At 33.7% G+C, this 13102-nt stretch overlaps 2 protein-coding genes across 2 annotated transcripts; both read right to left on the bottom strand.

Moving 5' to 3' along the window:
- Positions 1-5162: 5162 nt before the first annotated feature.
- LOC137918523 (uncharacterized) lies at positions 5163-8157 on the bottom strand. Its single transcript, XM_068761343.1, has 3 exons — positions 7978-8157; positions 6146-6459; positions 5163-5367 (listed from the first exon to the last, which is right to left on the bottom strand). Exons 1-3 carry the CDS (start codon positions 8155-8157, stop codon positions 5163-5165), a joined length of 699 nt encoding a protein of 232 aa, XP_068617444.1.
- Positions 8158-8830: 673 nt separating this feature from the next.
- On the bottom strand, positions 8831-12630 carry LOC137918522 (solute carrier family 22 member 2-like). Its single transcript, XM_068761342.1, has 6 exons — positions 12623-12630; positions 11795-12086; positions 11167-11270; positions 10596-10750; positions 10096-10264; positions 8831-8981 (listed from the first exon to the last, which is right to left on the bottom strand). Exons 1-6 carry the CDS (start codon positions 12628-12630, stop codon positions 8831-8833), a joined length of 879 nt encoding a protein of 292 aa, XP_068617443.1.
- Positions 12631-13102: the final 472 nt, after the last annotated feature.

Genomic DNA, 13102 nt, shown 5'->3' with positions numbered 1-13102 from the left:
TCTACTTCCGGTTATGGGACGTACGTTGCTTTCAGCTTTATATGTAATGTATTAACTCGGTATTAGGTTTTATTTTTTTACGCCTCTTGGTTATTTGTCAAATTAAGTTTAACTAAAGCAACAAGTTGATCCGTATGACTATCCTCTCAGGTACCTATTGTAGCGAAAGCTTGAGCCGGAATCTACTCTATGAAACAGCCCGTACCGACTCCGGTAGGACTTAGTTACGTTTTTATTACGTCTAAACGTCCAAGAGGCTCAGCAAAACTGTGTAAACTAAACACCAATAGGACGAACAATAAGTTCATTAAGTTTTTACCTTGCATTTTTCATTTATTCTCTCATATATTTTACCACATTCGGTGTGTTCTTTTAGATCGGTGATTGAATTATTTATAGTCGGAATTTTCACGGAGTTCATACTGGTACGTTATCAGTTTCTATTCGCATTGAAAACGATTGGTTCTATTGGCCTTGGACCTTCAATTATGTTTATCGCATGTTATTATAAATAACTTTAAACTATTTTGTAGGTGCCACACTAGAAGGACCCTGATTGACTGCACTCTTAAGCGAAGTCGACTCCCTTTGAACAACCGTCTTGTTTAACATGCGACTCCCCTTTAAGAACGCCGCCTTAACAGACGACGCGCTTTGTGAAACGCCGCCGCAACTTCGTGTAACAGCGTGCCATTTGATACGGTGCTCATCTGTAGGAATCCTTTATGATATTATTCGCACTAGTGTATAAACAGCCATGTAATTATGTCAATACACGCGATAAGTTAGTGGACCACTTTGTTTTGCGAACTCATCACCGATAAAGCTGGAAGAGCCGCAAAGGCTTATTACAGCGCTTCGTGGTTTAACCTATGGTCGCCCACAGCAAGGTATATTAGCCGGTATATAAGCCTTCCTCAAAGTTATCTATAGGGGAATATATCAAAATCGTCACGTCCAGAACGCTCGTTTGTAAGCAGTGGCAATTCTGTATAATTCAAAGACAGTGTGAGTTATTATATTAAGTCTAAGTCATTTACCGTTGGGCTAATTCAGCACTTACTTTATCTGAAACCAAATACCAATGCAAGCATTTCATATGGAACAACCATTTACTTCATCCCACAAAAATGTTTTATTTCAGATAGAATAGAAAATCTTTCTACTTCTCAATCTTATGTCGATGTCCGAGCTTTACTGTTTCTAGTTATTTATTATAAATAATGAACATTTAGACATAGATTTTAAGAACAAAGGAACTGAATTTATTTATACTCCATTATGTAATTTATACTTCATAAAACTTATTAATTACAATTCGGATAGAGTACCGTTTTGCTCCTAATTTTTCTTGCCAAACCATTTCGTCGTTTTAATTAGTAACGTATAGTATATTCCTCTTTATTTGTGTTATAATTTATATTGCTCACTAATATTTACTACACAATTCTTAGGTATTGTTAAAACTGGGTAAAAAGAATTTTAAAAAGGTCTGTACTATAAAAAGTCTTTTAATTGAGCTAATCTCGTTAAATCGTCTTATACAACGGTGTCGTGTGCGACACGCATAAGACCTGAGATAATATATGAATAACATATACACGAGCCTGCTTAATTATCAATGTTAAGTATATGCGATATGATTTATGAGCGGATAAAACGCTGAAAATGTAAACATGTAGCAATCGTATCATTTTTATTATAATCAAATTATTCGTTGATGCAAGCCAAGTTTTAAGACAATTGTAACAATTATTAATGAAAATTGGAACAAATATCTTTTAAGAAAGTACTATTTTATTTTTAATCTACATTTTAATTGACAAAAACCGAACACGTAGCTTCCTGCTAGTCGTATTGGAAATCTATGGTGGCTCATGTCTAGCAGTGGACGTTCGATGATCGATGATTTTTGGTCGTTTTCGGCATTTACAGTTTTACCAGATTTGAAGTGGCAGGGCGTTGTATTTGCTTAGCCTAGATCATATAGCTGCCACACTTAAAGCTATTTTAGTTTTGTTAAGAGACGACGTACTTCTAAAAAAGAATAATTTTTAAAGTGTAATAGGATATTGCTACGAGTGGCACGCAGCTCCCGAGCGGTTAAGACGTGTCCGTATTGAGTTCTGTGATGCTCTCCACGTCAAAAATACGAAAACTGGGTAAAAAGGTCTTCGAATTTTGTCTGAAAAATGTGTCTCCGCAATTGCAGGGAGGTTCGCCTCATCGCCTTTCATAATTTTTTCTGAAGCAAATAATAAAATAATATCTCGGAAAAAACGTTTTTGTGTCGTGTCCAAAAAAATCGTGCGAATAAGCTTTGTAAAGTACACAAAGTTAAAAAACCAAGCGGATAAAAGTGTGCTGGGAGATGCTTTTTTTCTCGACAAGAAATAGCACCTGGTCTAGGCGATCTTGGTCCAAATCCCGTGCCGTGAAATTTCCATGAAGTCTTGAATCCCGTGGCACTAGCGACAAAGCACCACCACCACATGAGTGGGGAGGCAGCCAGGAGTACAATTTTAGTAGGGTTAGTGAGGTTCTCATCCTTATTCACGAATAGGGTGTCTGAAATAAGTTGAGGTATGTCTCACAAAACTTAAGTGATAGTGCTAGCCGATAAGTTGAAGTATGCCAACCCATTAAGGAGTATGGGTGGTGAGCCATTTGGTCAAACTAGGGGGGTCATGATACCAAGCCTAGCAGTTAATGATTGGCTCACGGTCAACGGCCACATTAAGAACAGGGCCAAGAAGGCCTAGGACTTTTATCATCAGCTGTGCCGGGCTGCGAAGGCAAGAAGGATCAGGACGATGTATCTGGTGGTGCTGGAGTCAACGGTATTGTACGCAGAGAGTGCATGGGAACCGGCGGCTAAGAAGCTGCTGGTAAGTAGGCAGTTATACGTGGTTTGACGGAGCTTCCCGTAGAAAATTGCGAAGACCTATAGGATTGCGTCTCTGTACTTGGCTATTATTCTCGCTTGGCTGCTTTCTCTGGACCTTCGTGTCACAGCAGGTGGCAGGTGGTCCGGAAAAACCGAAGATACGGAGAGAGCTCAACTGGCCACCGTAGCTGCCGATACGCCAATTTACACCGACGGAGAAGCTGCATTGAAGACAAGATGGGTGCGGCTTCCTGTGTTATGCGGTGCGTCGCACAGTCATACGGCAAGCAACTCCAATTGGACAACTTCTGCACTGTATACTAAGCAGAGTTGCTGGCGTCAGCGGAAGCGACGGTGTACGCGGCCTATGAGTCGGTACAGTCGTGTGCGACTCGCGGTCCGCCTTTGAGACCGTTGTAAGATAAATTAAAATAAAGTAAAAGTAAAAACAAGGCATAAATTAAATTTGTATCGCGAGTATAGCGATGGAAACGAAGCGATGTATGGAAGGCAAACAAGGTTTAAGTAAGTAAGGAATAAACGAAAATCTGATGGATAATAGAGAAATGAATGGAAAAAATTTGATAAATGAAAGAAATTTGTGGAAATAAAGTCATGTAAAAATCATTATAGTAAGAAAAAATGTCCCTGTCCCTCCACAATAGAGGAGTACGAGAGGCCCCAAAAGGGAGCCACAAAGAAAAGAACACATCGCTTTGTCAAACGTCGGCTCGACGAGACACTCATGCACAGGGGGAACCCTCTATCATATTACATCTCCAAGTGTATAAAAATCCCTGTATTTCTGTCAATACAGGCGTTAAGTGTAGAACATCAATACACTTTATTTCACACATTGAAGTTTTATTTAACTAAGAACTTCTCTATTCCTATCGTTTTTTTAGGTACGTAAAGCCTCTTTATTAAGTATAAGTATGATGGCCCTATTTTAAATCTTGTCTAAAGCCGTTACAATATTTTTTTTTACCCGATTGAGAAGTTGCCAAGCTCTTAGACCACATAGAACACTTTTTTGTCGCGACTTGGCACCTTTCCAGTACTAGAAATTGATAACGCGGACAGAGCGCTCACTCAGTGTATGCTACGAAATGCATATTTGCTGAAATATATAAGGGAGCATCGCAATAAATAGAAGAACGTAAACCATCATATGTCCTAGAATAGTTGAAACAGGTTGGGTATAAAATGGTCTATTTTCGTGCAATTATTTTTATGACTTCAACTTAAAACATGATTAATCATTTAATCGACTTCAATTGGCTATTATGGACCTTGAAGCTACTGTTCTCCGCTGTTATAACTAGTTTAAGTGAGGTAAGATTTGAAGAATTTACAAAGAGGCAGCCGTCGTTCGACTGCTATTGCTGACGAAAACGTTCTGCAAATGCAAAATTAAATTTAACAAATCGGCTCATCACGTGCGATAAGATTCTGAACGTCAGCTTAGGAAATGTTAATGATATTCTACTCTATTGTACACAGGCGGATTGTTTTACGGTACCCTACAACCTCAACGTGCACTCGGTCTAACCAAAATACGGAACTATTTCGACACAACACCGGTAATGCTTTGGACTCAGGTATCTTATATAATTCACAGTTGCAGCTGGCATATGTATTGTTCCACAAAACTAAAAACACTGCTGAATAGAATAGTTTTTATCGCCTAAAAGTGAACGCATTAACGTTTAAAAAGGTTGGAAAAGTACCAGTTGAAGGTTGGAAAATTTGTTTTGAAAATTGGTTGGTATAAAACTTTGTTTATAATCTTGACAGTTTCGTCAAAAGATTTATTGAAAAAAAATACTCAGTGAACATGTTTTATATTTTGTAACTTTTTTAGTATTTAACGTAATCTAAAGTTTCAACACAACCATTAGATGAATACCAGGGTCGCCTCGACACACATTAATATAAAAAATAACAAAGATAAATAATTAATGTAGTTATGTCATCCTTATTAGCGATTTTGAAAATGTATGAACTTATTCAGCAATACAATAGCGTTTACATTTACACAAAGGTTCAAAAACAGTTCTTTCAAAATTTATTAATAATGAAGTTTTGTGATTGGAAAAAAATTGGTTGGATAACGTTTGTGAGTTTTATATTATAAGAATAATTTTAACATTTACTGTAATGGTGTTAAAAATTTTCCAATACAAATTTTATATTTTATATTATATGATTTTTTGGGTCGATAGTGACTCTCCGGTTTATCCATTTAAAATGTTTTAAAGCGCCTGTAATATTTTTATCGCAATCTAGAGCGAAAAAACGCACAATATGTATGCCATAATTTTCTGAAACCAATTGGATGTGCCGGTATCCTTTCCAAAGAAAAGCTATTGATTGAAAAATTATGAATGGCACTACCGTAGGAATATATTTTCATTTCTACTTCCTCTTGTGAAGGAGAATTTGTTTTCTGTGTTATCCAACGCAGAGGTTTTGATAATCTGTGAAATAGTGAGTAGATACTGAATATATTAAAAATAGAAAAATTTGTAAAATTGTAAATATTTGTCGAGCGTGTATGATTAATGAGAACTTAATTTTTTTAATAAATATATTTGTCAAAAAAATGACAGTTATCAGTTTTTTTATGACTAAATGTCATTTTTTCAAATGCAGTTTTCGTTATTAAATCATTGAGAAGAGTGTGACAAAAATTAGATGTCGTTTGATTTTGAATATGTTTCGTTTACTAAGTCGTGCAGGTTCTGTAATCACGTGATTGTTTAAAATTACTACATTCTTGACGCACTGATGCACCAGCGGCATTAATTTATTGTAATTTCCAATATTATATAAGCGATATCAGCAAATGTATATATTTAAGAACATATTTTTTCAAAATATAATTAATTATTAATTAAAAACACTGGGCAATGTCTGTGGCCATTTTTACCGATAAAAATATATCTCATGGGTTGGTGTATGGAATTGGAGGCACTGTAACACTGTTTTGTTATGGTTGGGGGTGTATAATTTACGACCTCACTGTCTCTCTCTCTCTCTCTCTCTGCTTATTTACAATTAGGTTGTCTCATCATATACTAGTTTAAAAAAAGGGCCGTGTTTACCTAAGTATTTAGGCTAACTATCCTTTTACTATTTCTGTACTGATTTTGTTTTAAGGTTCATAATTCTCTTATACTCCTATTAAAATACAAAAAGTAGTCATATCCATAGAATAAAAAACTTTAGTACGTGAAAGTTCTAACTAATACTCACTCAGAAAAATAATCCATATCTTCAACAACATCAGGAAGTTCTCTTCCATCAACATCGGGAATCATATAACATAGTATTATCAGAATAAAGGTAACTCCTGTTTGCACAAATATAAGTGAAATATGATTGTCTAGTTGAAGACGGAATAGTAGGAAACAAATAACAGTTCCGAGTTGACCTGAAGAATGACAGCAACCAAATATAGTCGCTCGTACGTTTATTGGAAAAAGACGTGGTGTTATACTCAAGAGTATCGTATGTCCTATCATTCCAGTACCCAATGCCGCTGAATGAACAAAATCTATTTTGACATCCTAAAACAAATATTTTATTATTAAAAATAGGATACAAATGCATACCCTTCTAGTAAAACATATATATATATATATATATAAATAGCGTGGAGAGGTGGGAGCCAAGAAAAAAAGAGCAAGAGCGCTGCTGTTGCAGCTATTGACGGCGGATTGACGAAACTGTTTGGCCAATACTTCCCCCGTCTCGCCACGTGCATATCTTAGGCGTTGTACAGCGGTTTCAGCAGCACTGTACTCACCTTTTTAGTCGTTAAAGTCGTTAAAGAAACCAACCATCTGATATATTATTTCCACGAAACATGCCTTCTGTTTTGTAGGAATAACTAATACTACGTATATATAATATACATAATCAAGTTTTAATTACGTATAAATTAAAGTTATAAATAATAAAATCGAGGGGTAAGTTATATACATCAACATGGATATTTTTTGTTATTATATATAATCAAAATATATTGTTATTGTAAGGTTTTTTTTTCGTTAGCTTTGTTATAAAATATATATTTTATTGGATTCAATAATTTCATGATTAAGTTATTAAAAGTTCATCACCAAACAGGGTTGGAGAAAAATAAAAACCTGTCTACAAAATTCTGTAAAAATGAAAAAATATTTATGTGCTATGGATTCGTTAACCCATCAGGTATTAATTAATTAGATAATTTTAAATGAAATTCTCAAAATGTTTACCACCACATTCGTTTTCATTATTTTAAATAGACTTTTTGCAATTCTCGATTACATGTAACTTATCTATAACGGTTACCAGAAAAAATTCTTATCAGCAAAAAATACGCAGTCAATTCATACACCTATATAACTGTAATCAATTTGTGTCTTTTTTTACCTAGTTCTGCTACAATTTTGCGACGCGGATAACTGTAATAGTTTGTAAGTAAGGCACCATATTATACCTGACTACGTGTAAATAGACTCCACAAATATGTCCTTTTGTTAATTAAATTATTAGTTACCAATTGAAGCGCCTCCTTAATTTCTTGGCTAAGATAACTTTGTAGAAATATGCGTGCTTATTCAATTTATTATTATAACACGCGGGCTAACCTGCGGTTCTTTGAAGGAAGGTTATTTGTGCTCTCAATATTACTTCTATATTAAGTAAAATGGACTAAAATTTTGTAATGTTGTTTTTCCACTATATAATTCGGGAAATACAGCCACCGATCAATATTAACAAACCGGTATCTAAATGAGTAACTGAGAAGCACTATCAAAAATCATTTACCAATTTTAAAGAATAGTCAAGAAAATACCAATTATGCTAAATTATTTATGATTAAATTTAATATACACGTGTTGTCCTTTTCTTTATGTATTTTCAATTAATACAATTTTTGTAACTATTTTCAATACCTTTTTTGCGTACATTTTAAATACGCATTTAAAGGCAGCTCGCAAAAAAAATAAACTAAATTTAAAACATGGCTCGGACTATCAAGGTTGGTCACGCTGCTTTAACGCATGTTAGTACTTTAATAAAATGATATTATTTACCTTTATTTGAAAGTGTTTCATGATTATTATGCCAGCAGACAGAGTACCCATAATAGATAGATGAATTAAAAGGAGGTATTTCAATCTAAACTTCTTTAGTAGTAGTAGAGTTAGGCATCCAAAAATGCAAAAAAATATTAACACTTCAGCGTATGGCATGTTACGATCGGCGCTGCACATGTCTACATATAAAAAACTCCATAAAAACTTGTAGCACAGCCAAAATATCAACGCGAATATTACAATGATCCTTGTATTATATGCACAGAAAATACTTATACACGTTCTATTTTCTTCTATACAATAATAAGCCTAAAAAAATGTTCATGATATAAAATATTTACCTTTATTAATATTTTAGTAGTAATTATTATCGGTAATAATTTATTCTGTTAGTTGTAATTTTTAAGTTACAATTGATATATAAATATACAAGGGGAATATACTCGTAATTCATGGCGACGACTTTAGTACTTTACTTCTATTTAGGTCGCTGGACACTGTATGCAGGCGCTTTCAAACGTTCCTTTTGGAAATATAGGGGGCAGGCATATGTCCAGCAGTGGTTCCCCTACGACTGAAATGATGATGATGATGAAGACCTTAGCGTGTTTTCACTCCAGTGAACCAATAGTGTACGTGATAGACTTGGTATTTCAGAAGGAGCCTTCGAAATTAAAGTAAAGAGAGGGAAGTTAAGCGCCTTCAACAATTGGCTACCACCAATAAAACGGAAAAGACTAGCATTCTATTATAAACATCGTGTAGAAATATTTGATAAACTTATCAATTCCACATTAGCCTTCACGAAATATCTACTTTGCGATTAGAGCCTTCACGCTACTGTTTGTAATTACAAAATATTTACTTTGTGATTAACTGGTCTGATTCTAAAATTGCTGCATAGCTTAATTTTATTCTTCAAGGCAGCTTTGAACAGAATTTTTTCAGCTTTTGATATTTTACGGCTGTACAACAACCATTGTGGTGACTCTGGAAGCCATCTGAAATATAACACATTGCAATGGTAAAGCTTGCTTTGTTTATTTATCATATATAATATTATTAATCAAGAGTGCACATTTTCGTAATACCTACACTTTGTTTCGCTTGTCTGCTGTCGTAATATCTTTTGAATTCATATATACTATTTAAAAAATTTCTACCTATATACTAATCACGGTATCTTAGGAATTTTAAGATTTAGAGTCTTGGAATTTGGTAAGAATATTTTTTTTCGAATAATGGTTACAATGAAATTTACGCAATTCTTCCAGCGAGGACAATTCATTAAGTTGGGGAAGCGGGCAGGAGACAGCTAAAAATAATATGTACTACAGCTGCCCTATTGTCAAAAGGCTGCGTTTTAAGCGTAAACGATACTGCGACGGACGCGTATGCTGTTCGTAATTCAACACTTATATATATATATACATACATATATATATATATATATATATATATATATATAGATATATATAGATATATATAGATATATATATATTTATATATTTACATATATTTCAATTGGACAGCGCCTGTCGAGGTTTGAATATGTCAGATTTGATCATAAGCTGCATTTTATTTTAAACAACTAACCTGCCACTGCCCATCTCACTATAAATAATTGAAACATTATGATTAGTAACTGTGTTAATTGTATTGTTATTGCGATAAAATAAAAGTTGTTTATTGTCTCATGTCTATTAATTGCCTATTTTAAGTATTTATTTGCCAACTACAGCAGTTCATATCAACTCGAGAGGTCGATACCCTTGTTATATGTCTTCGATATATATTTATTACTACTGCTAATTCTTTGGAAAAAAACCAATGAAATGTAAAAGCCAGTTTTAAGTGCTAACTGCAGACTTTGTACTGCCAGAATTTATTGGTTTGTCTTATACCAATTGAGTTTCAGAGTGATCGCTTTAGGGTGGTAATTGGAAATGGGAGTAAAAGCTTTAAAGTTTTTTCCTGACAAATGAGCTATAAATTTACCTCTTAAAAGCTTTTACATATATAATCCCTACTACACATAAATTTTATAAATAAGTTTTTTTGTTACCTAAATATATTTTGGAGATATTGACCGCAATCTACTACTACCTATCTTACCTTAGAAGTGTTAAACAGCCGACACAATAAATACTTGCTAAGCAATTGTATGTCTCAAAATTGGGCATAATATTGGTTAAAGGCACAATGTATGTGATCCCGATTACTTGTGGTAATGCAACTATAATTATTAAATAAGTACGCCAATTATTGCTGGCTATTTCACAAACTGAAAATAATAATAAAGATATTTTTTTTGGATTTACAGTTTTTAGTATACTCGTCATTTTCAATAATAAATTTTAAAATAGATGCCTTTCGCACATTATTGTATTAGTTAATTATTTATAGTAAGATAAAGTATTTCAGCCATGGGGAGTCCGTTGCTGTATATAGGCCTCCTACATAGATTTCTAACAGAAGCGGTTGGTAGGAGCCTACATATAGTGTCATCCGATGACTTAAAAAAAATCATCTGTCCATCTTGTAGGCGTTCTATGCGGTGCCAGCCGCTTCATGGTTTCCACTCCAGACGTCAAGGCCCTTATTTTAAGACTTACTTAAAATTATTCCCGTGTAGAAATTAGCACTGGCAAATAGAGATCTTAAAAATATTAGTAATCGAAACCAAGATTCAGAATCGCAAAATGTTAAAACAGCTCCAAAAATTATTTCTGCGACAATGTTTATTGCAACCGCCATTTTTCTTCCAAAACTGTAAATACAGACAACATACGAATATATTATACAACATTTCAGTGTTATAACAAGAGCATATTTATTATTTGTGTATAGCTGGTTAGTATTAACTTTCTTTTTGTTTTTTATTTTTTTCTAATTCATTCATTCATGTCAGCCCATAGACGCCCACTGGAAGGCATTGTCCTCTTATCTCTATCTAATGCAGCCGCTGAAACACTTCATTAAAATATTTTAAGTATTATTCGTACTAGGACCAGGATGATGTGAATGTGAAGTGTGGTGAATAGCTAAATAGTATATAAACGATGTTTTAAACCAGTTGGTATATTATGAAATTTATGTAGTGCACATTTTAATTAGGCACCACGGTAGCCATTTAATAGCGATAAATAGTGGATTACCTTTTATGTAAGCGATTATTTTATTTACCTGTCAGATACTACGCCAAATATAATACAACCAAAAATAAAACCCAAGCGGCAGATTATCGTAGTTGATAAGAGTGCAAATTTATCGTCACAGAATATTTGCCACTGAAAAGAATATTTTTAACATAATTTACGGCTACATTTTTAACATAATATGCGTTATATAACAGAATTAATTTATAGATATAAATTATTGCACCATCATCGTTATATTAATTGTAAGACTCAGATTGGAAGTGGCCTGCTTCCAAAGTTTTCCTACGATCTTTACACGGTAATCTTTCCATTTTGTGGGTGGATGTCCTACAATGCGCTTGTCGGTCAATGGTCTCTACTCTAGAGTCTGAAGGCCTCAGCGGGCATCTGTTCTGCGCGCTGTGTGGTCTGCTCATTGCCACATTTATTTGCCAATTTAGATTATGACTACGTTGGTTACCTATATTCATATACAGATCTTATTATCCTTGATTTGGTCTCGTAGAGAAGTTCGGATCCAATGTCTCGTTGAGGAGCTGTGATCGGACATTGCTTTGTAATATTGCAAGTAATAAAAATATAATTAAAACAAAAACTATTTAACTCCTTTGCTATAGGTAGCATAAAGGTCACCGTTAAATGTTAAACCTCACCGTTTTCTTAATTGGTATAATTCCTAATAGTTTTGTTTGCCATTTATTACATTGAATCTCTTTGGATAGGTTACTTTTTAAGATATAAGAGCACAAACTAGCGTTGGCTACATCTAACTGCTCTGATAATAAGCAATTTAATTCTGTTGATGGTTTTAATAAGACCACATATGCATATTGATTTAACATGGTGGTCATCATAAGGACAGTGAGGAAAGTTGTCATAAGCCATTGCCACTTTCCCATAACTCCCAGAACGTCTGTTGTAACGTCTTCATATATGGTACCAATTCTGGAATACACAAACAAATATCCACCGTTTATTTCAATTCAATATGACATTTCGTTATAGGTTAAGTATTTAAAATTGACGCATAAATTATCCTGGCTTCATTGGTTTCGACAATCTAACTAGACAGAATAATTATTTTCATATGTATCCTTTCCTTTAATTGTTAGAGATTTTACTTCATATTATTGTTAGTAAAGTCACTTACATAGACATAACAAGCGAAGTTACTGTTTTCAGTGATATTAAGCCTCATAGATTATAGTCGATGTAGATTTGTACACAGCTTTGTGTTACGGGAATAAAATTTCGATAGATAATTTATAATATTACCTAACTTTTACAAAAAATCACTTAAAATCGATTAGATACAAAAGTTTGTTGATTATTTATTTAAGCTACTTTTCCGTTAGCCGGACGTAAGCGAACTATTATATTTCTATAAAATTACTTAACCCATCCCAAAATAAGGAGGCCTATATTTAGCAGTGAGTGTCGTACGACTAAAATAATAATGTTGGTTATGAATAGCAAAATACATTGTCATTTTAACTGTAAGAATTAACAACTAAACACGGGATTCACCACAAATTAATTCGAAGGTAATAAACTATATAGTACCCATATAACAATTGCAAAATGCATACATAACATAAACGAGTTTAAAATGTATTCAATGTATTGAACATAAACAAACGGTATATCCCCTGTGCGTTAAGAAATCCTTTAGATGTGAGATTTTCCTTAAAATACGATGGCACATATACATTTAACTTGTATAAAGTAAATAGTGACATCACGTTTCTTGCTAGTATATTGATTATAAGAAAATATTTTTATGATCTGAATCTAAGGATAGATTTTACGTACCAACAGTCACTATGGTACAGCAATGGTTCAAAAGATATATGGTTTTAAACTGTTATTTAACACAAGTTTTCAAAAATAGTTTGTTCTTGAATAATTTGTGGACCTAATTCTGCAATTCGTGTCACAAACAAAAGTGAATTCTTAAAACC

This window comes from Battus philenor, unplaced genomic scaffold (assembly GCF_028537555.1).
Source record: "Battus philenor isolate CCGP_79_NKW_IND1 unplaced genomic scaffold, ilBatPhil1.0.hap1 SCAF_14, whole genome shotgun sequence".
Classification (NCBI taxonomy): Eukaryota; Metazoa; Arthropoda; class Insecta; order Lepidoptera; family Papilionidae; genus Battus; species Battus philenor.
Note: the sequence above shows the minus strand (reverse complement) of the source record. Positions and strands in the feature narration are given on the sequence as shown.

Excerpts from the sequence above, each read along its gene's own strand:
- LOC137918523 (XM_068761343.1), bottom strand. The coding sequence starts at position 8,157 with ATGTGCAGCGCCGATCGTAACATGCCATACGCTGAAGTGTTAATATTT. Across the intron at positions 6,460-7,977 it reads TGAAACACTTTCAAATAAAG|GATGTCAAAATAGATTTTGT; the intron begins GTAAATAATATC and ends TATTTGTTTTAG. Across the intron at positions 5,368-6,145 it reads GATATGGATTATTTTTCTGA|ATTATCAAAACCTCTGCGTT; the intron begins GTGAGTATTAGT and ends ACTATTTCACAG.
- LOC137918522 (XM_068761342.1), bottom strand. Across the intron at positions 10,265-10,595 it reads CTACACGGGAATAATTTTAA|TTTGTGAAATAGCCAGCAAT; the intron begins GTAAGTCTTAAA and ends TATTATTTTCAG. Across the intron at positions 8,982-10,095 it reads GGCTGTTTAACACTTCTAAG|ATGGCTTCCAGAGTCACCAC; the intron begins GTAAGATAGGTA and ends GTTATATTTCAG.